Source organism: Equus caballus, chromosome 15, assembly GCF_041296265.1.
Source record: "Equus caballus isolate H_3958 breed thoroughbred chromosome 15, TB-T2T, whole genome shotgun sequence".
Classification (NCBI taxonomy): Eukaryota; Metazoa; Chordata; class Mammalia; order Perissodactyla; family Equidae; genus Equus; species Equus caballus.
The window spans coordinates 45,405,881-45,432,933 of NC_091698.1; the positions used below are offsets into that span (position 1 = coordinate 45,405,881).

Here is a 27,053-nt window from a genome sequence, read left to right on the forward strand (position 1 = left end):
GGAGAGCCCGCCCCGGAGGAGGGGCCGGCTCCGCCCCACCTCCTTGCTGCCTCCCTCCCCCTTCCCTTCCTTTCCTCCGGCCGCGCGCCCCCTCCTCCCTCCTCCTCCTCCATCCTTCCCCCACCCAGTTTGTGGGCCCCTCCCGCTGCGACTGGCTGGGAAGCTCGGCCGCCCCCGCCCCGAGAGGGAGGCGGGGGCGCCAGCCGCGGCGGCCACCCAAGGCTGCGGAGGGGAACGAGATCCGAGGCCCCGAGGCGGCCCTGCATCTGGACCGGGCACGCGGGGGCTGCCTCTGCACCCCCAGCCGAGGGCCGCGGGGCCTGGCCTCGCCGCGGGGTGGAGGAGGTAAGGGCGAGTCGCGGGCGCGCTAGGGGACCGCTCCTGGAGAGAGAAGGCGGGGAGGACCCCAGCCGCTGCCTCCTCCTCCTCTTCCTTCTCCCCCTCAGCTCCCTGGAGGCCCGCGAGGCTGCCCGACCGGGAGGGATTCTGGGCAAGGCCAGGCCAGAGGCAAGGAAGGGGTTAATTTAAGGAATCAAAATCAGAACGGTTTGAGACCAGGCTTCCCATCCCCCCTCTCACCAGTCACTCCCCGAGCCAGCGGGGGTGAAGGGGTGGGCTCCAGACCCCAGTGGGACTCTGGACCTTGGAGAGCAGAGACCAAGAGGAGGGAGAAGGGGGAGCGCCCTCAAACCCCAGCCCTCTCCACCTGCTTCTGAAATGGGGTGGGGGAGGGGCTTGGTGTTGAGGCCTGGCTGGGCACCTGTGTGGGTGTCTGTGGGTGGGAGGGTTTGGGTGTCTGTGTGCGTGCCAGTGTGCACGTGTGATAGTGTAGATGGTCTGGAGGTGTGCATATGTGTGCATGCATGTTTCTGTCTCCATATCTCAGTGCCTCGCCGGTGACTGTGTGCGCCCCACTGCATTGCTTTGCATGTGAGTGTGTGAAACGGTGCCTGTGTGCACTTGCTATGGTTTGCCTGTGAGTAGGAGTGGGGCCTGTTCTCTCCTTAGGTCCAGTCTGCAGTGAGGGGCCCAGATGGTTTTGTGGGTGTGGGATCCAGGTGCTGGAGTGGGGTGTGTGACCTTGGGAGGTGTGTGCATGTTTGCAGGCGCCCGAGAGTAAGGGAGAGCTTAGAACAGAAAAGGCAGTGTCAGGGCTGCCAGGAAGCAGAGGACTGGACACTCTGACCCCTGTAGGTCTTCACCAGGCTGGAGTGACTACTCTGGGAGGTACACATGTTTGGCCTATAGCCCCAGGTGTGGCAAGCCAGATCCCCTTCCTGGGGGATTCAGAGGGATATTGAGAGTCATGGGGCATTCCTTTATTCCCCAGCTTCAGGGACACTTCCAGGTGTCTCCTCATCCTTAGAATATCTCCTACACCTGCTGGCAGATGGCTCCTGAAAGCACTGAGCTTAGAGCTTCATTTCTTTGGCCTGTAAAGCCATCTATTAAAATTCAAATCTTCCTCCCCCATTTCTGTAATTACCACCTTCTCTGCTCCTTTCCTGCATGTGGATTTTATATGGAAAGAGGGAGAAAGAGTTCTTGGGCCCAGAAGGCCGAGTGGGTGGGAGAGGAGATGCCAGGGGCATGGTGGAGAGTTGGGGGCAGGGGGAATGACCATCAAAAACCAAACTCTGCTAACTTCTCAATTTTGCCTGACCTGAATTTGAGAGAGAGAGACAGAGAGAGGGGGTTTGGTGACATCCACAGACTTGTTTCTAGATTTAGGGATGCCTAGCTTGTTTTCGTTTTTGGAATATTTGTAGCTATAAGGGGATGATGGTTGTCGAAAGGTAATTGTCATCCTGCCTTTGAATTCCCTGGACTTTCTTACCTCTCTAGTAGCCCACCACACCCTTCATTCATTCATTCATTTAACAAATATTTACTGAGTGCTACTATGGGCCATGGGTTTTGAAGTCAATCAGGTAGTACTGGGTTCAGATCCTAGCTTGTCACTGTTTCAGTTATTCATTGGTATATAACTAACCACCCTAGAATTTAGGGGCTTAAACAACAATGATTTATTATTGCTTATGTTCTGTGGGTTGGCCATGACTGGCTGTGGGCTCACTTGGCACCTGTGAGCTGCGTTCTGGTGAGAGACTGGCTGGAAAGGTATATCAAGAATGGCCCTTCATCCTCCAGGGTCTGTCTACGCGGGGCATCTAATCATTCAGTATTTTAGCTCAAATTTTTTTACATAGCAGCTGGATCCCAAGAGGAAATATTCCGAGAGGATAAGCCCTAAGGTACAACTGCTTATCAAACCTCTGCCTGCAGCAGGCTTGCTAATGTCCCATTGGCCAAAGCAAGTCGCATGGCCAAGCTCTGAGTCAATGTGGGAGGGGGCCACCTATGGGCAGGAATACTGGGAGGCATGCTCATTGGGGGCCACCAAAGCAACAGTCTGTTACAGTCACTTACTGTCCTTGGGCAAGTGATTTGGCCACCCTGAGTCTCAATTTCTTCATTCTAAAATAGAGACGATACTACCTACTTGGCAGCGCTGTCATGAGGACTAAATGAGAAGCATGGTATCTGACCAGAATAATTAGGTAAATGTTCACTGTTTTGATTATTAGACTGCAAGCACCTTGAGGGCACGACTGTCCTATTCATCTTTGTGTCCCCAGTGCCTGGCATGGGCCTTGTGTTTGACATCGTTTTATTGACTGGATAAAATAGAGTGAAGCAGAGAAGCCCTAAGCTTTGGAGCTCTGCTAGAGTGACAGTGTCAAGAAGACACAGGAAGTTCTTACCTCCCAGCGAGTGACTAGTAGAGCCAGGGAAGCACTTGTTAATCAAGGTGATTCTTGGGTTGACTTGATTGTAACCAGATTTATCCAGTTCTGTGACAATGAGTAGGGGAAATCACTTTGGTTATATGAGATCAATCAGTTCATCTGTTATTCAGTGGGATTCCTCTAAGAATACACTGATGTCTACTGTCTGTGAGGAGGGTGTGAGGATGAGTCGGTTGCATTGTCCCTGCCCTCCAGTGTATCTGTGGGGCGGGATCTGATGTGCAAACAGGTCCATGACCATGCAGCGTGTGATACCTGTTACCGTATGTGAAGAGGAACGATCCATGCTCTGATGTGATTTGAGCTAGAGGAGGGGGTCAAGGAAGTCTCCATGGAATGGGCAGCATGTGAACTAGGCCTGCAGAATTCACTGATTGGATAGGGGAGTCCCAGGAAGAGGGACCAGCAGGAGCCAAGACTTGAGGATGTGACAGCGCTTCCCAGTAAACTAAGCCCCACAGGGCTCACTAAGGATGCACGGGGGGAAGCAGAGGCAAAAGCTAGGGCTGGCAAGGCCGAGTGGTGGTCAGATCCGAGCCAGCCCTGAGGACAGACAAAACGGGATGGACTTTGCCTCTCAGAAGATGGTCTGCCTTCAGAGATTTATTTTAGAAGAAGTGACATGGCTGGATCTGTATTTGCAGAAAACACGAGAATTCAAAGCTGAAGGAGTTAGAGACGCTAGTTCCAAACCGTATCGATGGTCCAGACAGAAGGGGATAATGAGTCTGGGGCAGGGGCTATAGGAAACAAGAAATAGATGGAGTCAAATGTTTACAAGATGGGATTGACAAAAATCAGTGATTGATAAGATCTGCAGGGGACTTTGAGAATTCAGAGATGTTCTGGGGGTTGCATCCAGAGTGCAGAGTGGATAATGAGGATGTTGGTTAGGATGGGAAACATGAGAGAGAAGCAGGTTTGCAGGTGAATGTTGTGGTATTGTGCGTTCACTATTAGCCATATTAAGCTCTGAGCCGCCTACATTAAAATATCATCCTCTTCATCTCCTCCCTCTCTACTCGCTGCTTCTGAGAAGCACTTTTAAAAAAAGAATTGCTATAAATTTCAGGTCTGAGGCATTGACTTATCCGTGCCTCGGGAGAGCGGAAGTGATGCTATAGATTAGAATTAGGTTGTCTCTGAGAAGCATTTAGATAGGTTCAGGTCTCTCTCATCTTAAAATTGCTCTGGCTTCTCCCATGCTGCCTCCTCCCCTTCACATTTGAGCTTCTTGTGTGCACTCACTGTCTCTACTCCCATCCTTACCTCACTTTCTCCTCCACCCCCATCAGCCAGGCTCATCGAAATGGCCCTCTCTAGTCACCAGTGAACCCTGTCCACCTCTGCTCTGACTTGAGTTGTCAACTTCTTTTGTTATTTATACTACTGCCCTCCTTCCTGCCTTGACATCCCGTCCTCCCTAAGGTTGCCCCTCAGAATTCCCATTTCTTGTGCTAGTTTTTAGGAACTTCTTGCTTCTTCTCCCTCCCCCGGCTCTCTGAGGGTCTACCTTTTTCCCCTGCTCTCCTCTCTGCACCCTCTCTCTGGTCCTGCTCATCCACTTTTGTTTTTATGCTTAAGTTGTCAAAACTGTATATTCAAACTATGTACCAAATATCTCTACTTCCAAGGCCCACTGGAACCTCAAACTCATGGAATCTACACTCAGACTCATATCTCTCCCTAAAACTTTCCCTCCTTCATTTTCTCTCCTTGTTGAACCACCTGCTTGTCCACCTAGATGCTCAGAACCCAGACCCGGGCCTGGTCCTTGACCCCTTCCTTTTCTATCTGCCACAATGACTCTGTCCATGATTCCAAGCCTTCTCCACTCTTTCCTTAACTGCTCACATATCTGTCCTTTTCCCTATTTGCACTCCTTACCTTGGTTAACAATTTCCACTTCCTGTGTTCCAACAGCCTTCTTCCTGAGCTTGGCCTTATGTAGTCCATTCTCTAAACCGTACACCTGATTAAGTCCTTGCCATTCCTTCATTCCACAAACAGTGAGCACCTACCCCATGCCAGGCACTGTTGTAAGTGCTGGAGAAATAGCAGTGACTGAGACAATGTCTCTTTTTTCATGGAGCTTACATTTTGGTTCCCTGAAGGAGGCGTACTCTGTCTTACTTCCTTGCCTTTGTACATGCTGTTTCTGCTTCTCAGCATGCCTTTCTTCCCCTCCCCCAACCTCATAATTGCCATTCCTCACCTGACAACTTTACTTTGCTCTTCAAGAGTCAGCCTAGGGCTGGCCTGGTGGCGCAGCGGTTAAGTGCACACATTCTGCTTTGGCAGCCTGGGGTTCGCTGGTTTGGATCCCAGGTGCGGACATGGCACTGCTTGGCAAGCCATGCTGTGGTAGGCGTCCCACATATAAAGTAGAGGAAGACGGGCACGGATGTTAGCTCAGGGCCAGTCTTCCTCAGCAAAAAGAGGAGGATTGGCAGCAGTTAGCTCAGAGCTAATCTTCCTCTAGAAAAAAAAAAAGTCAGCCTAGATGCTATCACCTCTGGAGGTTCCCAACTCCTCCAATTCCTCAAGCTAAGTGTAGAATCCCGTGCCAGCCTCTTGCATAGCATTTATCTCGTGACTGTATCATCCATATATTTAGTCTGCCCCAGGAGATCACAAGCTGCCTGAAGGCAAGGATTGGATCTTGTTGGACTGTGTGTCCTCAGCATACCCAGCACCATACCTAGTGTAGTTCATGGCACAGAGCAGGTACTCAGTATGTACTTGGAATGAATTCATGTTTGAATAGAGCTCAGGAGAGAACTCTAGGCTAGAATTATAGATTTGCGAGAGTATTAGTTAGGACTTTTGACCACAAGTGACAGAAATCAAGCCCAAACTATTTTAAGAAAAAACAAAATATGTACCAATTGAAATAATTGGAGGATGGCGGATAAGTGGGTCTTAGGCATAACTGTATCCAGGTTCTCAAAAATGGGGTAGAACTCTTCTCCAGCTCTTGACTCAGCTTCACTCTGAGTATTGCCACATTTTTTTCTCCACCATGCATGGGCTTTCTCCATATGGTAGGTGAAGGTTGCACAAGGCCAGAGACAACTTCACCATCTTAGCATGTGATCCTATGTGGCCAGGAGGACACCTCAACCATTTATATAAATTCCCAGTGAAGGACTCTGTTGGTTTAACCTGAGGGATGTGCCCATCCCTGGGTCAATCATTGTGGCCAAGACGATGGTGGTACCATGACTGGTCAAGCCTGGGTCACGTGTCCACCCTGTCAGAACCACATGGAGTGGGGAGGGGCAGTTCACCAAAGAAAGGATGAGATGCTATTACCAGAAGGTGAAGAAGACTTGTTAAGCAGATAAAAATAATAATGTCCACTGCAGGAATTCTCAGTGACCACGTGGTAGTTGAGCCATGAACATGCAAGATTATCTGTGTTTCTGGGAGAGTCAACATGTGAGAATGTGACAGTAGATGGAAGTTAGAGAAGACATATATCTTGAGATGGTTGGTCTTGTTTGAGGAGATGAGACTTACACACCTAAAAAACATAAAACAAAAAAAAGATAATGCCTCTGATTCGTTCAGCCTGTAGACTCCTACCCACTGAACACCTTGAGCTGGACTTGAAAGAAGGCAGACTTGAGATAGGCATTTCAGATGGAGGAAGGAGCATTAACAGGTCCTGGGATGATGAGGGGGCAAGGCCAGGCTGAAAAAGGAGGCAGGTCTTAGGGCTGCAGAGGTTGCTGATTTGGGGAGACTAGAATGCAAAGGAAAATCTCCGATTGTTCTGTCACGGTGCTTATAGTACAGGATTATGATGGAATTTGAATAGATAACAGTCCTATTTTTCTTTTTCCTCTTCTCCCTCCTCCCTCAGCCTCCATCACCTTTTTGCTTGCATTCAGGCAAAGCTTCATGCTTGTGCTGAGTAAGTGTGTACATCTAGGCAAAAATATTCCTAAGAATGATTCATAGTCATTCCTCAGCTCCAGCAGATGGAGGGAAACTGGGGGGCGGGCTGGCCTTAGGTGAAGAGCCACCTGCACCCCAGAAGCCCCTTCCTTCCTCTACTTTGCATATCCACACACAGGCCTGCACCCCGAGACTTCTCCCTTACAGGGTTCCTGCAGGCAAAGGGTGCTTTGAACGTGCGTAGGGTGGGGAGGAAGAAGGCTGACCGCTTCTGAGGCCCTGAGAGGTGCCCCCACAGGAGGGACCAGCACTTAGCTGGGATGGACAGGCCACACAGGTGCCCTGACATACATTACGGAATAACCCTGTTCCTGAAGAGCTGTGTGTGTGAACTGGATTCTATTTATATTATCCTTTGTCACTTTGCCAACCTCTTCAGTTTTATCTATAGTTATTAGTCTTTTCAGGTTTTTCTATTTCTTCTTGAGTCAATTTTGATAATTTATATTTTCCTAGAAAAGCATTCAGTTCATCCCAGTTTTCAAAAATTTGGGCCAAGAGTTGTACCTGGTAGCATTTTAGTAATTTAAAAAAAAAACCTTCCTGTGTCAGTGCTTATATCCCTTTTCTCACTCTTAGTGTTATGTATTTGTTTTCTTTCTTCCTTTTTTCTCTTTGAATAGATTTGCCAGAGGGCTGTTTATTTTGTTGGTCTTTTCAGAGAACCATCTTTTGGAGTTACCTCTCAAGGCTACTTTTTGCGTTGGTGGTGATGTGAGAACAGCGACTAAATATTTATTTTTCACAAAAGAAATTTAAGTCCCCGTCTTATATATACTAAGGTATTTTTGGATGAAATAATATGATAACTCAGATTTGCTCAAAATTATTCAGTGGTGGGGTGGGAGAAGTGGGAAGCGAGGGAGCAGTGTGCAGGTGAAACACAGCTGGCCAGGAGTTGATCATGGTTGAAGCTGGATGATGGGTACTTAGGAGTTCATCATCATTTTCTCTTTATTTTTGAATATGTGTGAAAATAACAAAAAGTTGTTTGTGTGTTTTTTTAATCCTTGTCTCACCATGCATACCAAAAATTTCTAGATGGATTAAAACTCCAATGTATAAAAGGAGCCACACAGCCTGAAGTATTCACATGCTACCAAGTCATTGTCAGTTCATGGTATTATAGCTATTTGTTTAAAGCCCTTAATTAAAAATAAAATGTTCTGGACTTGTAAAAAAAAAAAAAGGATATCACAAAGTACTAAAGGAAACCTACATAACTGTTTATATAATCTCTGGGTAGGGATGAACTTCCTAAGCATGACAACAAAATCAGAAATCCTAAAGATCTTACTGAAGCAAACTGTAAAACAAACTGTAAATAGGATATCAATAAAGACCCTAAACAAAAGTAAAAGCCAGTCCACACATTTGAGAAAAATAATTGTAGTATATAAATGACAAAGCATCAATATAATGAGAAGCCTTTGCAAATCAATAAGAAAATATGAATGTTCAGTGTAACAGTGTGCAAAGTAGCGCACGGGCAAGTCACCAAAGAGATACAGCTGACTGAAGAATGTGTGAAAAGATGTCCAGCCATAGTAATGAAAGAAATGCAAGTGAAACAGCCTGGCCACTTTTCACTTTCAAATTGGCAGGAGTGCAGTGAGGCCAGCATGTGAAGCTGAGGAGTTTGGCTGCAGTTGATGGACGATGGGGAGCCATTGAAGGAGCATGAGCAGGAGTCATCTGTAGACAGAGGAACCTGCTGCCCTATGTAGGATGGAATGGAGCTGTGAGACTGAAGGCTGGGCAGCGGTCCAGGTGTGAGGAGGAGCACAAAACAGAAGACAGTTGGGTTGAAAGCATTTGAGGAAAAATCCGCAGGTCTCAGTGGTTAGCAGAGAGCGTGAAATCAAGATGGCCAGTGGTGTGGTATGACTGGGAGGACAGTGGCACCATTGAGGGAAACAGGGATGCTGGGGAATGGGCGAGGGGAAGTCCAAGGTTTGTTTTTTGACACTGTGGGTCGTTGTGTTAGACTGAGTCTCATTACTAGTGACTGGCGGCCCACTCAAACAATTTAAAGCCACAAAAAGAATTTGCTGCTTCACACAATTGGCAAGTCCTGGGTGAAAGTTCCAGGCACATCTGGATCTGGATGCTCAAGGGATGTCATCAGGAGTCTTTTTCTTTGGGCCCAAAGAGAGGATGGAAATGGCCACAAGCAGCTTCAGGTTCACATTCCACCAGCTGAGCACAGGTGCTGCAGTGGCTGAACTCATTCCTGAATGATCACTGCGACTGATGGACAGGCTGAGGTCACAGGCGCTCCCCTAGGGCTAGGGGGTGGGGTCAGCCCACCCAAACAACATTGATCCAGAGTGGGGGGAATGGTTCTCCAAGGGAAAATTGGGGTCCATCTACAAAGGGGGACTGGAGCTGAGCAGCAAAATCAATACTTGTCCACTACATCTCCTCGCCTGTCCAAGGGCTACACAGATACCCCTTCTGGTATAATTTTTTAAAAATTTTCCCTGTTTATCATAATGCAACTATCCCTCACAAAACTTAAAACATACTTGTCCCATCTCCAGAAAGAGACGTTCCAAGTTCTCACCCACTTCCCACGCCCAGCCCCAACGCAAGATCTTGGCGATGGGCTGTTTGTCAGGTACTGAGCCAGCCCCTCATGGTCTTTCAGTTTATGGCCAGACTACAAAGATGGGGGAAAAATCGGATAGCTGAAAACACAAAACCCTCCCAGCTGAAGAGGGAAGATGAGGACAAACACTCGGTGCTCACAGGTCCATAGCATAGTCCACATGCTGGACCAGTGCGCGAGGACGAGGTTTCCTGGCCACCAATGGGCCCCTCTGGTTCTGCAGTCTCAGAGAGCCTTTCTTGTTCTTCATGCCCTGTGGCCACATGCGAAAGGGGCATCAAGAGGGTCACCTACCATTGGTGCAGTTTTGGGGGGTAGGGAGCTTTGGGGGCTGAGTAATCCCCGGCCTTTGTTTTCCAGGTTTGCGTTTTTTTCTGGCAATACAATTCCCCTAATCACTCGGAGGCTTTCAGTCAATCTGCATTCGGTTATCCCCAGAGCTATTAGCCAAACTAGAGACCTCGCTGAAAGTTATAATTCTTGAATCGAGTCCCTGTGGCGGTGTTGAGGGAGGAGGGAGGTTGTCTTAGCAACAGGCCTTGGTGCTCTGCCCATTGCAGGAGCCCATGGTTCTGTGGCCTCTAGCTGGGCCCCTGCCTCAGGGCAATGGGTGGGAGTTGGAGCTTGGCTGCCCCTTCCCACTCAAGCTGCATCCCAGTGGAACATGGGTCAAGCTGGAGGGCACAGCAGGAGGAGTCCAGAGCCTGTCGGGCCCCAGGTTTGCCTCCTTCTGTGTTTCCAGCCTGCCTGTCTTTGCTTGAGCTGACTTTAGCTAGAAGCAGAAAACTGGCTCTTAATTATCTTACTCTCAGCCATATTGGATTACTGGCCTCAGGCAGAAAGGGCCTCTCTGGGCAAAGTAGCATTTTCTTCCTCTCTGCTTTCAGATGGGCCCCTTTAGCCAGTGTCTCTCTTTTTTGTTGGACCTGAGGCCATGGGAAAGGCCATGCCCCAACATCTTGACCTTCTACAGGTCCCCTAAAGTTCCAGCCTTGTAGGAACATCGTCTGAGCTCCAGAGGCTGCGGGAGAGTTTCATTAGCTGTTTCGCTGCTGTGCAGCAGGGTTCGCCAACTTCTGAGGGGGGGAAGTGTATCTTACTCCTCTCCTTAGTTCCACTAAGTCCTTCTTAGCGTCTATTACTTGAAAAAAAAAATCCATTTCTGATTCTAATTTCTGGGTTAGGACTTTTTCCTGGTGCAGGTAACACAGACCCAACTCCAACTGGCTTAAGCAAGAAAGGGAATTGATCAGCTCACATAACTGAGCAGACCCGGATCTCAAATGGGGTCTGTGAGGAATCTTTCCCCATTTTAATTCTGCTCTCTGTGTGGGCTTCATTCTCAGGTAGTTCCTCTCAAAGGAGACAAAGATGGCCCTAGCAGCTCTGGCCCTCCCCATCAGCGTAGAAAGCTGAGCACAAAGAGGGGGCATTCCCTCAGTAGTTCCAGAGAAGTCTTTGGGACATGACTCACTGACTCAATGAAAAAAGATTTATTGGCTCAACTTGGGTGATCTGTACCCATCCTGGGACTCTGATGGGCCAGGCCTATATCACATTCTTACCCCTGGAGCCAGACATGGACCATCAACCCTCCACCCCCACCCCTAGACCATGTGGACTGAGAAGGTGGGAAAGATGGTTCCCCAAGGTCAAAGCAGGGTGCTGTTACCAGGAGATGACTGGGTGCTGGGCTGGCAAAGGAAAACAGACATCCACCCATACATCCATGTGGAAATGCCAGAATGCAAATGGAACTCAAGAGCAGGTCAGGATGGAGGGGTAGAGCTGAGAGTCAATGGCTTAAAGGTGTGAATGAACCTGTGGGAGTGAACCAAACTGCCTGTGGAGAAGACAGAGGCAAAGAGAGTGTGAAGGCAGACCTCCCATCAGGAGACAGGAAGATTAAGGCAGCAAGAAGAGGAGGTCAGAGAATCCAAACGGGGCAGCTTCATGGCAGCCTAAGAAAACAGAGAGGTCAGTAGTATCAGCCAAGGCACCAAGTGGGTGAAGACCCTTAATGACAATTGGATTGTCTGATTAGCAGGTGGTCTGTGACCTGGAGGAGGGCAGCGACAGCAGAGGGTGGTTGAAGCCCAATTAAATGCCAGTGAGGAATGGAGTAGAGATCCCACGAGGCAGGAGGGGGTGACTGGAAGCCAGAGATGAGGGGGGATAGGCGGGGGGGTTGAGGGTGACCAGGGGTAGGATGCCAGGAAGGGTGGTGGCTTGTGCCAGAAGGGGCCTGGAGAGGACAAACATCGTGGCTCTGGGGGCAAAGGGCAAGGCAGGGGCACTGACCTAGTAAAGAAATCTGAGAAAAGGACCTAGGTGCCTGGAGTGGCAGGGATGGGAGGGTGTGGTCCATAAGCAGGACCACAAACAGTGACACACACACAGGTATCATCAGGTGAGGTGACATCTTGGTCACTGCAACATGGTACCAATAGCCAACCTGTCTGATGGGTGTGGTTTGCATGATATGGAATGAGCATCCTCTTTTAAGGATTTTACAGCCACGTACATATTGTACATTAATCTTAAGTGTACAGCTTGACTGTTTACATATGTATACACCTGTATAACCACCACTCATACCAAGATACAGACCATTTTCAGCATCACATAAGCTTCCCTCTTGCCCCCTCCCAGTCCATATAGCCCCCAGGGACAAGCTCTGTTCTGATTTCTATCATCATCAATTCGGTCTGTTCTTGAACTCTCGCTATGGAATCCTACAGTATGCATGCACTCTTTGGTCTGACTTCTTTCAGTGCAACATAATACCGAATGGATTCATCCATGTTGTTGCATGAACAAGTAGTTCCTTCTCTTAATGCTGGGTAATATTCCATTATGAATATACCATAATTTATCCATTCTACTGGTGATGGGCACTTAGGTTATGTCCAGGTTGGAACTATTATAAGTAAAACGAATGCCTTTTTTTTTCTTAAAGAATTCTCATTCATTCTCTCTTTCGTACATGTAAAGGCCCTCGCAGAGGTACCAGAATGGCCAGCCCCCTCAGAGAAGTCAGGCCATTGGTCTCCCCTCCCCCTTCCATTCTGGGCACATGTTTCCTGGGGAAGGCAATTTCCTCACGGGTGGGGGATATGTGGTTGAGGGAGCGGGGAGCAGGGATGCCACCCTCCTAAGACTTACTCCCTCTCTTCTAGCCTCCTCGTCCCTGGCCGCAGACACCTTGAGCCTTCCTGACCCCGCAGGGGGGCTCGCCCGCAGCCCCCCATGAGCGCGCCCGGCTGACCGGCGGGGCGGCCGCGGTGGAGCCCGGGCGCCGCGGGGGCGGCGGGGCCATGGCCTCGCTGGACCTGCCGTACCGCTGCCCCCGCTGCGGGGAGCACAAACGCTTCCGGAGCCTGTCGTCGCTGCGCGCACACCTGGAGTACAGCCACACCTACGAGACGCTCTACATCCTCTCCAAGACCAACAGCATCTGCGACGGCGCTGCAGCCGCGGCGGCCGCCGCCGCCGCCTCGGGCTTCCAGCTGGCGCCCGAGCCCGCCGCCCTGCTGGCCGTGCCCGGCGCCCGCCGCGAGGTCTTCGAGAGCACGTCCTTCCAGGGCAAGGAGCAGGCCGGGCCGTCGGCCGCAGCGCCACACCTGCTGCACCACCATCACCACCACGCGCCCCTCGCGCACTTCCCCAGCGACCTGGTGCCCGCGAGCCTGCCCTGCGAGGAACTCGCTGAGCCGGGCCTGGTGCCCGCCGCCGCCGCGCGCTACGCGCTGCGCGAGATCGAGATCCCGCTGGGGGAGCTGTTCGCCCGCAAGTCCGTGGCCTCCTCGGCGTGCTCGACGCCGCCGCCCGGGCCCGGCCCCGGCCCTTGCTCCGGGCCCGCCTCCGCCTCGCCCGCGTCCCCCTCGCCTGCAGATGTGGCTTACGAAGAGGGTCTGGCGCGCCTTAAGATCCGCGCGCTGGAGAAGCTGGAGGTGGACCGGCGGCTGGAGCGGCTGAGCGAGGAGGTGGAGCAGAAGATCGCGGGCCAGGTGGGCCGGCTGCAGGCAGAGCTGGAGCGCAAAGCGGCGGAGCTGGAGACGGCGCGGCAGGAGAGCGCGCGGCTGGGGCGCGAGAAGGAGGAGCTGGAGGAGCGCGCGTCCGAGCTCTCGCGCCAGGTGGACGTGAGTGTGGAGCTGCTGGCCTCGCTCAAGCAGGACCTGGTGCACAAGGAACAGGAGCTGAGCCGCAAGCAGCAGTGAGTGGCCCACAGGGCCCTGTGGGTGGATGTGCCTGTGAGTGTTCCAGGGTGGGTGACCATGTGTGTCACTGTGCTGCCACCACCACCGTGAGTGTGGCTGTGAGTGTGTCAGTGTATGCCGCCATGGCTCTGTAATATGGGATCTGTGGCCGTGAGCATGTGATGGTGGTGCGTATGGGGCCAAGAGTTTCATGACAGTGTCTGTTTGGGACTATGAGTCCATGGCAGTGTGACTGCGTGCCTGTCTGTGAAGACTGTTTCTCTTCCTTCTCTGCCCTAGCCAAGGCCAGCCCTTCATTGTGACACCAGATCCCCTCAATTCTCCCCTCTGTCTTTGCCCTATCAGATTTTCCCTCTCTACTGTGTTGTTCCTGAAAGCATACAAACACAATGTCCCTTCTCCCATGTGCTACAGCCCCCCTCCCCCGTAAGCTACTGCCCCTTCTCTCCTCCTTATAGAGCAACTCCTGGAAAGTATTGTTTATGCTCCTGGTCTCCAATTTCTTTCTCCACTTTCTCTCTTGAACCCACTCTGATTAGGTGTCCACCTCCACCACTGTCCTCCATGTCACCAACGACCTTCATGTTGCCAAGGCCAAGCCGACATCTTCTTTGGGCCATCAGCAGCATTTGACACAGCTGGTCCTTGAAATGCTTTCTTCACTTGGCTTCCAGGACACTCTCCTGGGATTTCCTTCTATCTTATTTTTGCTGCTTCTCAGTCTTCTTTGACGGCTTCTCATTTCTCTGGTCTTTAATTGTGATTGTGAAATATACAGATGTTATGTGTGTGTTCCCATAGTAATATAAGCTCCATGGGGGGCAGGAAATTTTCTCTGCTTTGTTCACTGCTGTATCTCCACTATCCAGAACAGGGCTGGACCTAGAAGGTGCTCCGTAAATGTTGAGTGGATGTGTGACAACTGTGAGTGCATTTGGGAGTAAATACTCACATGACTCTTAAGTGTGAGGTGTGTACATGCAACTCCTGGAGGTTGGTATGCTGTAAATATGCTTCTGCATCGGAGAATGTTTCCGAGAGCGAGAGACAGAGTGTGTGTGTGTGTTGGTGGGACTGTGCCTCAGACTGTGTGTGTGTGCCTGTGAATAAACATGATGTGAGTACATGCACATGAGTGTGTGGGGCTGCATCCTGGGCTATGTATATGTGGCTGTGTGTCTGTAAGTGTGTACTCATGAGTGTTTCTGGAGGGAGGAGGTGGCTGTGTGTGACTGAGTGTGCCTATGAGTACTTCCATGGGGAGCAGGGGTGTCTAGCTGTGGGGGGGGTCTGGGTGGGTGAGGTGTGAGTGTGTGACTCTGCGTATATGCTTGCATTTCTGTGTGTGCCATTGTGTGGAACAGTGTGCCTGGGCCTGTTCTGCATGTTCCCCTGTGCCCATGAGTGGACGCCATGGGCAGCTGTGCCCATGTCTCTCCCCACTGGCCAAGGTCTCCTGCAGAGGGTGGGTGGGCAGCCAGGCCAGGGCCCTGGGGTAAGAGACTGCTGCGGGCCCAGGGAGGTGGTGCAGATCGACCAGTTCCTGAAGGAGACAGCGGCGCGGGAAGCCAGTGCCAAGCTGCGGCTGCAGCAGTTCATTGAGGAGCTCCTTGAGCGTGCCGACCGTGCTGAACGGCAGCTGCAGGTCATCAGCAGCAGCTGTGGAAGCACCCCTAGCGCCAGCCTGGGCCGTGGAGGTGGCGCAAGTGGCGCTGGGCCTGGCGCCCGGGGCCCAGGCAGAATGGTAAGTGTTCACCCACCTTCTTCTCTTCACCTGCACACCTGGCCCCCTACATGTCCCCTCCGCCACTGCCTGATGTCACCCCCTGCCCATGATGCTCCATGCTTCCCTTCTTTGGCTCTTCCCCCGTGAGCAGATTCCAGGCCTGAAGTAGGGGTCTAGGAACAGGGGAGCCCCTCTGATTGAGCAGAAGTGCCAGCCCCTGAGGCTGTAGCGAGGTGTGATCCAGTGGGCTCAGTCCTCAGGGGCCCTTCTCTGCCCCACCCTGCAAATGAGAGCCCAGGAACTACAATTGGGGTCTCGGGTGCTGGGTGGGTGTGGGGAGGGGGCTGGTGAGCCTGCTTCTCTGGCTGTCTGTCTGTCTATTTGTCCATCTTTCCCAACTGTTTTCCTTCTCTCCATCTTGTGCCCTGTTTCTCTGCTCCTTCCCATCCTCTTGCCTCCTCTGCCCCTCTTCCTTTCCCTCCCACTCTGGGGGCCCACAGCGAGAACACCACGCAGGCCCGGCCATGCCTAGCACATACGCAGTGTCACGGCATGGCTCCTCTCCCAGCACAGGGTAAGCCTCGGGCCTGGCCCGCCCCATGCAGCCCACCCTCACCCTGGAAAGACCCACCGGGCCACTGGATGGCTGGCCCTTCTAGGGGTTTGGCTCCTCCTCCTCCCCCATCCTCCTTGGGTCACCTCTGTCTGCTTCTCCATACTCAGAGGGAGCTCTTGTAAAGTAAGGTGGGTGGGTTGCCCTTGGCTGGTGGTAGGGCTGGGACGGGGGGTTTGGGCAGGCCCAGAACCCCTTGCTCCTCACCATCTGGTCCCCCCCACCTCAGGGCCTCCAGCCGTGTCCCAGCTGCATCCCAGAGCTCAGGCTGCTATGACAGTGACAGTCTGGAGCTGCCCCGGCCAGAAGAGGGGACCCCTGAGGACGGTGGCCCTGGTGGCTTGGGCACACGGGCCCAGGCTGCCAACGGTGGCTCGGAGCGGGCCCAGCTCCCTCGCAGCTCAGGCCTGCGGCGCCAGGCCATCCAGAACTGGCAGCGCAGACCCCGCCGACACAGCACGGAAGGGGAGGAGGGGGACATCTCGGATGTGGGCTCCCGAACTACCGAGTCCGAGGCTGAGGGCCCCTCGGATGCCCCCCGCCCTGGGCCTGCCATGGCTGGGCCGTTGAGCAGCTGCCGGCTCTCAAGTAAGTCCTGGAGGGTGGTCAGAAGGGACCAGTCCTTCCATAGTGCTGGGCCCTCTCAGGGGACACAGGGTCAAGGCAGTAAACCACTTGGGCTCCTGAACCTCCTTTCCCCTTGCCCCAGACTTTCCCACAATGAGAATGTCAGACTCCCTCTTACACAGCGGCCTGCAAGCCTGGGGCAGGAACTCCTGTGCCAGGGCAGTGCTGCACACAGGGACACTCAGGCTGGATATCGCATAAGGATGCCACATCTAAGGGGGTCTGTTCACATGGTGAGCTCATTGACATTTACAGGAGAGTAGCTGAGTGTTGACTCCAGGCTCTGAGGCCCCTGGAGCAGTGGGGAGAGCCCCCTCCTATATATACACAAGGCCATGTGCATTTGTGGGTGGGTCAGGGTCAGGGGATTAGAGGGTTCAGGTCAGGGTTGTGGCTGCATCCCATGTGGCTGCTCCAGGCTGTTCACAGAGGCCCAGTTTCTGTCCATCTAAACTCTAGCCCTCCAAACCCTTTCCTGCTCCAAACTTGACTCAGTTGCTTCATCTAGGGGGTGAGTTTGGGCTATGTGATGATATATGATCTTAAAAAGAAAGTTTACTTGAAGAAAGGATACCTTTTTCTATTTTGCAAAGTTAGGGATGGGGGTGATGCAGAGGAGGGGGAAGCAGAGGGCCCTTGTCCTTCCTCCCAAGTCACTGGTCCCCCAGCATGGGTCTCCTGAAGCTCCCCACCTGCATCTTCATGCTGGCCTTTGACCATCCATACTCACCTTTGACCCTCTGGTATCCTGCAGCCCGACCTGAAGGAGGCAGTGGGCGGGGTCGGCGAGCCGAGAGAGGCAGCCCCTCATGCTCCAACGAGGTCATCAGCCCAGAGATCCTCAAGATGCGAGCCGCCCTGTTCTGCATCTTCACCTACCTGGACACACGCACACTACTGCACGCCGCAGAGGTCTGCCGGGACTGGCGCTTCGTGGCCCGCCACCCTGCCGTCTGGACCCGAGTGCTGCTCGAGAATGCCCGCGTCTGTTCCAAGGTGCCTGTCCCTGCCGGTGGCCCCTGCCTTCCCAGGCACCCCTGCTGAGAACCCAGCTCCAGCCTGGCTCCCAGAAACGCTCTCTGGGGACCTCCTATCCTGAGACTGGTCCACCTCCAGCCAGCCAAGGTCAGAGCCCCTCATCCCCAGGTAACCCCTCTCTCCCTGCAGTTCCTGGCAATGCTGGCTCAGTGGTGCACCCAGGCCCACTCGCTGACACTGCAGAACCTGAAGCCCCGTCAGCGGGGCAAAAAGGAAAGCAAGGAGGAGTATGCCCGGAGCACCCGGTGAGGCCGTGGTGGGCGGGTGGTTGGGTGCTCCTGGGCCGTAGACCCAGAATTATGTGGTGATGCTTCTCAGAGGAGGAGGTGGCCACAAGCAACTCTATGACCTCTTGGCCGTCCCCAGGGGCTGCCTGGAAGCAGGGCTGGAGTCCCTGTTGAAGGCAGCGGGGGGGAACCTGCTGATTCTGCGCATCTCCCACTGTCCCAACATCCTTACCGACCGTTCACTCTGGCTGGCCAGCTGTTACTGCCGTGCCCTGCAGGCCGTCACCTACAGGTGGGTCCACCCCGCCAGATGAAGGCCCATATCTTCTTGGCCTCAGGCCCCAAGGGTCCCTGGGCTCTACATACCCTTTCCCCAGGGCTCTCAGACAAAGGGACCCAAGAGCTCTGCTGGCGGCCCCAGCTTTGTCTTTTCAACAGGAGTGCCACAGACCCTGTGGGCCACGAGGTCATTTGGGCCCTGGGCGCAGGCTGCAGAGAGATTGTCTCCCTCCAGGTGGCACCACTTCACCCCTGGTGAGCCCTGGCAGGGGTAGGAAGGGGACCGGGTTGGGCTGGGGCTGGGGCTGAGGACTGAGCAGATCTGGGCTCATTCCACAAGCTGGTTTGGGGAGAGATTCACACTCATCAGTCTGTGTATTTAGGTGTTAAGAGCAGGGCTTTAAAGTCAGACCTGGGGTCATGTCCTGGCTTACAAGCAGCGTGACTTTGGGCAACCCAATCGTGCCTTAATTTTTCAACCTACAAAGTGAAGGTGATATTAAGGATCTGTTGATCTTATTAGGACTGTTGCTGGCTCAAATGAGATGTATACAGAAAGCCTGCTGGGCCCACAGTAAATGTTCAGTAAACACTAGCTAGAAATAGCAAGGTTTGTTTGGCATGTGAAAGGCAGTTCAAGGAGGTCAGTGTATAACATGCAAGACAGCCGGTTGTTGGCCAACACAGGGTGCGAGATCATTCATCGCTCTACTTGGAGTTCCTCAGACATACCAGCCTTTCTTGCTCCCTGTGCCTTGCCCTCCCAGCCCTCTCTCCACGTGACAACTCCTCCCAGGTCATCCAGTGTCCATTCACTAACACCCAGGTAGAATTGGTCCCCTGCCTCGATTCCTATTGCACTTTGTCCCCACCCCGGCTGCAGTCCATTTTGCAATAATTTCCCTATATTTCAGTCTACACTGGACTCACGGTTCTCAGGGCAGAGGCTGTGAAAGTCCGTTTCCGTATCCCTGGTACCAAGTGCATGGCAGACACCAGAGAGACGGCTGCTGCCTGGGCAAGTGTGGAGGGATGAAGTGTTCAGGGAAACAGCAAGTTTGGTGTGAGTGGTGGGCAGGGCCAAGCAATGAGTGTGGAAAGGAAGGTTGGGTCAAGGTCAGCAAGGACCTTGCCTAAGGGGTTTCGAGTTTTGCTTTTTTGTTTTTTTTTGAGGAAGATTAGCCCTGAGCTAACATCTGCGGCCAATCCTCTTCTTTTTGCTGAGGAAGACTGGCCCTGAGCTAACATCCATGCCCATCTTCCTCTACTTTATATGTGGGATGCCTACCACAGCATGGCTTGCCAAGCAGTGTCATGTCTGCACCTAGGATCCGAACTGGCGAACCCTGGGCTGCGAAGCAGAATGTGCGCACTTAACCGCCGTACCTTTGGGCCGGCCCCTAGAGTTTTGCATTTTATCTAGAAAGTGCTGGGAAGCCACTGGGGGATTTTAGATCTTAAAAAATGGGATTAGATCAGACTGGTAACGTTCTGTGTCCTCCCCTCCCACAGACTGTCCACTTCTTAAGGCCGGGGACCATGTCTGTATAGTTACCACTGTATCCCCAGGGCCTAGCTCAGTTGTTCTTGGCTGTGGTAGACACTTGAGAACGATTTGCTGAGTGACTGAGTGAGAGAATATAGGAATGAATGGCTCACTGTCAGCAGTGCGGAGGATGAACTGGCGGGGAGACCAGTTATCATCCAAATGAATGTTGATGGTGGTCTGAACTGTGGGTTGAAGAGCTATTCAGGGATCAGAACCTACAGGTCCTGGCAGGAGGTGAGGGAGGAAGAGTCAGGGATGATCCCAGGTTTCTGACTTGAGCAGCTGGGTGGTTGGAGGGTCCTTGCCCGGGAAGGGGTCTGAAGGAGTTGGCTTGGGGTGTCATGCAACGAGAGGCTTCCCTGACGGCCCTCCCTCCACCCCATTCTCCAGCCAGCAGCCCATGCGCTTCAGTAACCGCTGCCTACAGATGATCGGTCGCTGTTGGCCCCACCTCCGGGCCCTGGGGGTTGGGGGTGCCGGCTGTGGGGTGCAGGGCCTGGCATCACTCGGTAAGCCTTTCCTTGGGACTAGGGTGGGGGTTGATGGGAAGCAAGCATGAGAGCAACACTGAAATCCCAGAGGGGCTCGGGCTGCAGCCTTGGTGGTGGCAGGAGCACCTGGGCGCTGCGCAGAAGGTGACCTGGGAGTTGTCAACAGGACCTCCCCTCTTTCTTCCTCTGCCTAGCGAGAAACTGCATGCGGCTGCAGGTCCTGGAGCTGGACCACGTGTCGGAGATCACCCAGGAGGTGGCGGCTGAGGTCTGCCGGGAAGGTCTGAAGGGACTGGAGATGTTGGTGCTCACAGCCACCCCCGTCACCCCCAAGGCCCTGCTGCATTTCAACAGTGAGCAAGGGAAATGTGGGGTGGGGTACAACTATTGCCTCTTACCATGCCTTGTCAGCACGTAGCATAACCAGCTTCCTGTCGCTCCTAGGCAGCAGGCACCAGCACTGGGGTCAGACTGACCAGGGTTCTAGTCCTGGCTTTGCCACCAGTGCCCTCTGAGGCCAGTGTGGCATTCAAGGCCTGCCAGCATCTGGTCCAAATGATTCAGTTCCACAGACATGTATTGCCCGTGCTCTGCCCATGTTGGAGACATGAGCTGTGGAACACCATCTGCCCCTCCATGAGCCTCCAGCCAAGGGCAGAGGGAGAACAGATGGGTTAAGAGCACAGGTTCTGGAGCTGCACGGACCTAGGTCTCAATTCTGGCTCTACTGCTTATTAGCTGCGTGACTTTGGGCAAATTACTATACTTCTCTGAGTTCTGTATCCCCGTTTTCTAGACTGGCTTTCTAGAATGGGTAGGAAGGTTAAATGAAATAATGTGTGTGAGCCCCCCTAGAACAGTTCTTAGGGTGAAGGAAGACTCCCCCTCCCTGGTGTAGACTCCAAATCATGCCTCCTCTGGCCCCCACCTCCCTCCAGCCACCCACTCCACTCGCAGTCATTCCTCCTTCATTTAGGACACAGGTGCCCAGCCCGGGCTGCTCACACCCAAATGAGACCACCATCCAGGACTGTTTGGCCCCTGGCAGGACCCCATGTCCTGAGCACTGAAGCTTCCTTGACCTTATTATTTCCAGGATCATCTTCTTGCCTCCCCTTCAGCCTCTTGGTCCCACCCTGACCTCCAGAACTAACAGCTCAGCCTCCAAAATCATGACCTCCAGGACCCTGTCAGCCTCCTGACTTTCTTGCTCCTCCTCCCCTTACTTCATGGCAACATCCAGTCCCTTAAACCTCTGCTTCCAAAATGTTTGCTCCGTCTGCCTTCATGCTCCAGTCGAGACTCATGAGCCTCACCTCGGCTGCTCTGCCCTTATAATTCATTTCCAGATGCCCGGGCCATAACACCACTGTCCCCTCTGCCAGGGAAGTTCCTAGAGCTCTGCACAATTGGCTCTTGCCCACTCATCTTCCCAGAGCCCCTGCAGCCTCTGCTCTTTGACCTTATCCTCCACCTTTTCCCCTTGTCCTGTGTGAGCCCCTGGGTGGTATGGGTCTGCTCTCCTCTTTATGTTCCCAGTGGCTGGCATGTGATTGTCTCTCAGTAGGTTTCTGATTTCATTAATTAGTGAGAGGAGAGGAGGCAGCTCCATTGCCCAGGCCAAACAGGGGCCTCCATCTTACCCACCTTTTCCCAGGCATTTGCCGGAACCTCAAGTCCATTGTGGTCCAGATTGGGATTGCTGATTATTTCAAAGAACCCAGCAGTCCTGAGGCCCAGAAGCTGTTTGAGGACATGGTAACAAAACTCCAGGTAAGGCGTTGACTCTGAGGCCACTCAAGATCCCAAGTGGCATCCCAAGGCTGGGCTGGTAACCTGGGCGGGTGATGGGAGGGCCCCGCCTGTCTGGCCCTGAGGGGAGACTAACCCAGGGTTTGGTCTGCAGGCCTTGCGACGGAGGCCCGGCTTCTCTAAGATCCTGCACATCAAAGTGGACGGCGGCTGCTAACCCGGGTGGGGGGCGGCAGGGCCCCTGCCAGCCCCACACCAGGGCACTCTCTTTGGACCTCCAGAGGGACCCTGCTTTGGACTAGACCTTCAGAGGCCTAGTGTTATCCCTGGCTTCCAGGGAGGGGTTGACAGCTTCCTGTCCTCCTCCTGGGAGAGTGGAGCGACAGGCCTGACCCTGGGCACTGCCTCTCCAGGGCAGGGGCTCGGACAGAAGTTGCCCTCCGACCCCCACCCCACCCCCAGCTGGAGCAGCCTTCTGGGCACAGCCAGAGAGGAGCTGAGTCACCACCAGCACCAGGTGTCACCGCCCGAGGATCTGCAGCAACTACCCAGTGGCTCCTCGGCTGCTCCGGCTGCTGGGGCAGCTCTCCCTTTCCTGAGGCCCCACCTCTGGGTCACAGGTGTCTGCTAGGCCCCAGGCCAGAGGGGGCTCCACAAGGCAGCTCAGACTTGGCAAGGAGGGCTCTTCTCCCCCTGCCCTGTCCCAGCCCTCTGTGGGGCACCCCCTTCAGATGGCTTGCCTGGGCTCTGGGTCCACTTTCTCCAAGGATAACACAGATAGGCCTAGGGGTCTGGGCATGTGGTCAGTCAGAAGTCGGGTGGGGGGGGAGGTACAGGAAGTAGTGGGAGTGGGCTTGGAAGGGCAAAACATTCACCCACAACTTCTCCCCAGGACCCTGAGACCACCCCTCCCAAGGGGAGAAATTGCCAGGCAGAGAAAGAGTTTGTATTGCTGTAGAAAAGACAAGACCCCTCCTCCAAGCCACCACATACTCCACTGCACACCAGAGCTGAATTCAGAGCTAAAAGGTGCATGTTTCTATACCCACCACCAATCCTGAGCCTCTGGAGGGGTGAGGCCCCAGCCTGGGAAACCCTGTCAGTGGGGAGCAGCAGTTCCTGTCTGTGAGGAATGTCCTTCTAATCCAGGTGCTTGGGCGGAACTCTGATGGCCTTTGGGTCCCCTAGGCTGTGCGGGAGGGAGTCACTGGGCTGCCTCTGTGCTAGGGCCTGGAGGAGGCCAGGAGGAGGGTGGTTTGGTTTGCTTCCTTGTCTGGCTAACTTGCTTAAAGATGTGGCCTTGATAGGGAGCCAGACCTGTGGGGCTAAGGACAAGGAAGAGCATCCCGCCCTCCCTCCTCAGTCTCACTGGCCCCATGGGCTGAGGGCTCTGTTGGGGGTCTTCTGCCTGGGGGCAGTGCTGGGGCCTGAGCCAGAGCCACTTGGCTTAGAAGCCACAGAAAACAAGTGGAGGTTTTTACTGCCCCTTGCATGGTTCCCCAAGGACCAGGTCCCAGCACTAAAGGCTCCAAAGACTCAGGCCTCCCCAGTTCCTCCTCTCCGAACTCCCACAGTGACGCTGAGGCCGTGGGTCCTGCCAACCTTCCTTGGAAAGTTCCTTCAAACATTTAACGTAGATCCATCTTAGGGTTTCCTTCTCTCCTGTACAAGACCGGCTCTCGGCCCTAACCATCTGGCTGCTGGTCCTGGCTGGGGCTGGGGTCCTCTAGTTTCTCAGTCCTTGCCAAGGACCCAGTTTCTGCCACAGCCTGGCTTGGACATCAGGACCAGCCCTGTGCTGCCCTGCAACGCGTCCTCCAGACCTGGGGCCCCACAGGCTCAGCAGGGCACCCAGCTCCCTGCTTCCACACCCAGCTCTGTCCCCACTCTTTTCATTGGTGACTTTTCCTCCTGTGGCTTGTTCTAGCCCGGCCCTTTGAAAACCCCAAATACCAAGGGTATCATGTTGGCAACTCCCTGTCCAGTCTTGCATGAAGCCTTGGCGAAGTGGCACCCCCCACCCTTGCCCCAGAGCAGCTGGCTTCTTTGGCTCCCACCTCCCCGGTCCTGTCCCCAGGAGTTATGGGAAGACGCACAACTTTTCTCTGTCCTCCATGGGTCTGGAGGCCCACTCAGGGCCTGGCTGCCCTGGGTGCACCTGTCATGTCTTGCCACTGCACCCTCTATAGCCCCTGCTCCCTGTGACCCCAGGACCAGAGGTGCTGCCCTCCCTGTCTCCTGGACAAAGCACAAAGGGATGTCCTGCTTGGCCTGAGCCTGCCATACTGAGAGAGTTTTTCTGCCCTGGAAAGCCTCCATCCCTGAATACCACCAGGCTTTGGGCAATTTCTCCCGGGGTGGATGCCCACTGGAATGCCTGGCATCAGTCCCAGGAAAGGTCAGGGTGCACAGGCAGTGAGCTAGAGTGGGAGAAATGTGGTGCTGATAGGACTGATTCTAGTATTAGGTTCATTCACTCATTCATTCATTCATTCATGCAACAGCCCTGAGTACCACCAGCACTGGGGGCAGCAGAGTGAACAAGATGACTCTCCTGCTGGTGGGAAGTTTGCCTTTCATGGGGTTGGCTGTTTCCAGGAAATCCACCAAGTCCCCCATCTTGTATTTTCCAGCTGAGTGTGTGGAGGATGTGTGGGAGTCTGTGTTGCACAGGCCCATGCCCCTGCTAGCAGGAATGATGGGTCACAGCATGTCCCATTGCATACCTGCCCCTGGGCTCACAGGCTGGTGCACCCTGGCCTTCATGCATGCCCTGAGAACTGGCAAGTTTGCAGGGCTCCCAGGACCCCCCAACTTGACGCTATGTTCTGCCTCTCCTCAGAGGAATGAGGCCTGCTGCCAAGTGGGGAGCTTCTGTTGGCTGGGATGCTCCATTTGTTCACTTCTTTAGTAACCATACAGCGAGGGCTGAGGATGGGGAACAGGGATGGAGATCCTAGCCATCCCTGGAAGACCTCATCCTTCACTCACCCAAAGGAGAGCCCCCTCCTCTATATCTCACACCTAATAAGATACAAAGAGGACTATCAGAGAGAGAAAACCAAGGCAGGCTGTGCTCCAGGCATCCCACTTGTGTGTACAAGTCCCATGGGGGTGGCCACTTGGTGTCCCTACCACCTCTCCCTGCTTACAGCCTGGCCCCAGCACCTGGAAGGCTTGGCACATTTAGCTTGAGTGCTTCATCATGCTTTTATTTGGGCTGCCTCCCCACAGCACTGGCAGGGAACAAGGGAGATGCTGTATGTATCTGGATCCCTGAGGGAGAGGAAGTGGACTGCCCAGAACCACGGTCTTTCACTGGCCAGGAGAGACCAACTAAAGAACAAGGCAGCTCATGTTTTCCTAGTCCCTGGAGAGTGGTTTGAGCCAGCCCCTCAAGAACTGCTTCAAAAAAAAAAAAGCCCCCTCCGTCCCAAGGCCTGCTGCTCTAAGGTTTGGCTCCATCCTTTGCCTTTGGGTCCTGCCTGTCCATCTGGTCCTGGTCTCCAGTCCTTTTGGGCCACAGGTGCAGAGCTGCTCAGGCCCCAGTCCCTCTAAAGGCGCTATGTTGAAGACCTTCCCAGAGTGATTATTGGTGCCAAAGACCCAGTTCCTGATGGACTTGGGGTGAAAACAGGAGAGATGGCGAGCGGGTGCAGGGCCCAAGTGCCCAGAAGAGTTAATCAAAACTGATGGGATCTATCCCAGCCTGTCAGTCCCTGGTGAGTGTAACTTCTCTCCCCCAGGGGCCTCGAACTTCACTCTTGACCCCTGGTGGCCACGCCTTCTCACCCAGCCTTGTCCCAGGCCTGCATTTCTGTATATATTGCTGTGTATTGTGTGTATGTATTTATTGCTGGACAAGTGTGTTCATCTACAGCCCTTGCCTAAGGATAAGGTTTAGGACTGTGTGAAGATCAGAAGACCAGGGCTGACCATGGCAACCAGCTCCTAGTCCTTCCCCAACCCCTTGGGACCCTGGCCAGTCCCAAGACTGCCCTGACAATCAGGCAGGCTTCCCTACCCGAGTCCAAGCCTCCCCTGCCACCGAGGGTGTGGCCCCAGGGAGGCTTGGCCTTGGGCTCCCCAGCCTCAGCTCTGCCCTGGCAGGGGTCTTGCCTTCGGCCACAGAGGCCTGAGGTGACCTAGGCTTGCTGCATAGCTGGCACCAGTAGGCTTGGCTCTGGCGGGCACTGCTGGTGGGGACCTCCACAGCTGGCCCCAGGCCCTGCCTTCCCTGCACAGCCAGGCTGCCGTGAGCCTGAACGGTGAGAGGGTAGCTTCCCCAACCCCAAGCACATCAGGCAGAGGGGTGGAGAGCATTTTTTGGTTTTGTTTCTGAAGTGGTGCCTGTACCTCCAGCCCCCAGGGGGCCTTCCCTGGCCCCACTTCTCCGCCCCCCCCAGGCATCACCATCCCAGCACTTTGCTCCACGTCACCCATGGATGCCCTGTGCCGAATGTATTTCAGTGTATGTATTTAAAAGGACTCACGGGCATCAGAAAATTTATGACTTTGTATCCAATAAAAGATGGTGAAACTGGAATATCCGCCTCAGGGAAGTAAATGGTAGGTGGCCACATTTGTTAGTGGGTGTCAGCAAGCCTTTCTGCAGCTAAGTGCACTGAGGCAGAAGGAGGTAGGTGACCTGAATGGTTTCAACGGGGTGAATGAAGCATTAGGAAGACCTGTCTCAGGACTGCAGACATCGCTGGAGGCCACACAGGTTACTGCGCCTGCCACAGCTCACTCCCTTTCAGTGTGTGCATGTGCACAAAAAGCATGGGTTGTCATTTCTGGTTCAGCAGGAGAAGCCATCTTTAGGGGCAACCCCAGCCTAAGGACAGCAGGAGCAGCAGGCAGTGCCCAGTCCCTCACCAGCTTGGCCACCTTCCTAGGAGGCTCTGGCCAACCAATCAGACTTTAGCCTGGGAGAGACGAAGCTGCTCCTTGTGGTCTGGCCTCAACTTCCCCATTTTACAAAATGGAGCTGCCCCAATGATTTAATTACTCAGGTCTTGAAATATTTAAAAATCAGAAAAAAGAACAGATGTTTAGGCTTAAACTGTGTGTCACTAGCAAAGTCTGCTTTTGAGTCTAACCAGGAGTGGTCAGACCCAAGAGATTAAAAAAAAAAAAAAATCACT

The 27,053-nt window shown here is 53.6% G+C and overlaps 1 protein-coding gene across 1 annotated transcript; it reads left to right on the top strand.

The window, feature by feature from the left end:
• On the top strand, positions 1-26,452 carry FBXO41 (F-box protein 41). The gene is made up of 13 exons (XM_001917153.6): positions 1-345; positions 12,564-13,600; positions 15,123-15,348; positions 15,831-15,904; positions 16,173-16,531; positions 17,325-17,566; positions 17,738-17,853; positions 17,975-18,127; positions 18,274-18,369; positions 20,054-20,172; positions 20,349-20,507; positions 21,812-21,927; positions 22,061-26,452. Exons 2-13 carry the CDS (start codon positions 12,702-12,704, stop codon positions 22,121-22,123), a joined length of 2,622 nt encoding a protein of 873 aa, XP_001917188.3. The 5' UTR covers positions 1-345; positions 12,564-12,701; the 3' UTR covers positions 22,124-26,452.
• Positions 26,453-27,053: the final 601 nt, after the last annotated feature.

Coding starts and splice junctions, on each gene's coding strand:
- FBXO41 (XM_001917153.6), top strand. CDS start 12,702: ATGGCCTCGCTGGACCTGCCGTACCGCTGCCCCCGCTGCGGGGAGCAC. Junction 20,173..20,348: donor GCAGGGCCTGGCATCACTCG/GTAAGCCTTTCC, acceptor TCCTCTGCCTAG/CGAGAAACTGCATGCGGCTG. Junction 21,928..22,060: donor ACATGGTAACAAAACTCCAG/GTAAGGCGTTGA, acceptor TTTGGTCTGCAG/GCCTTGCGACGGAGGCCCGG.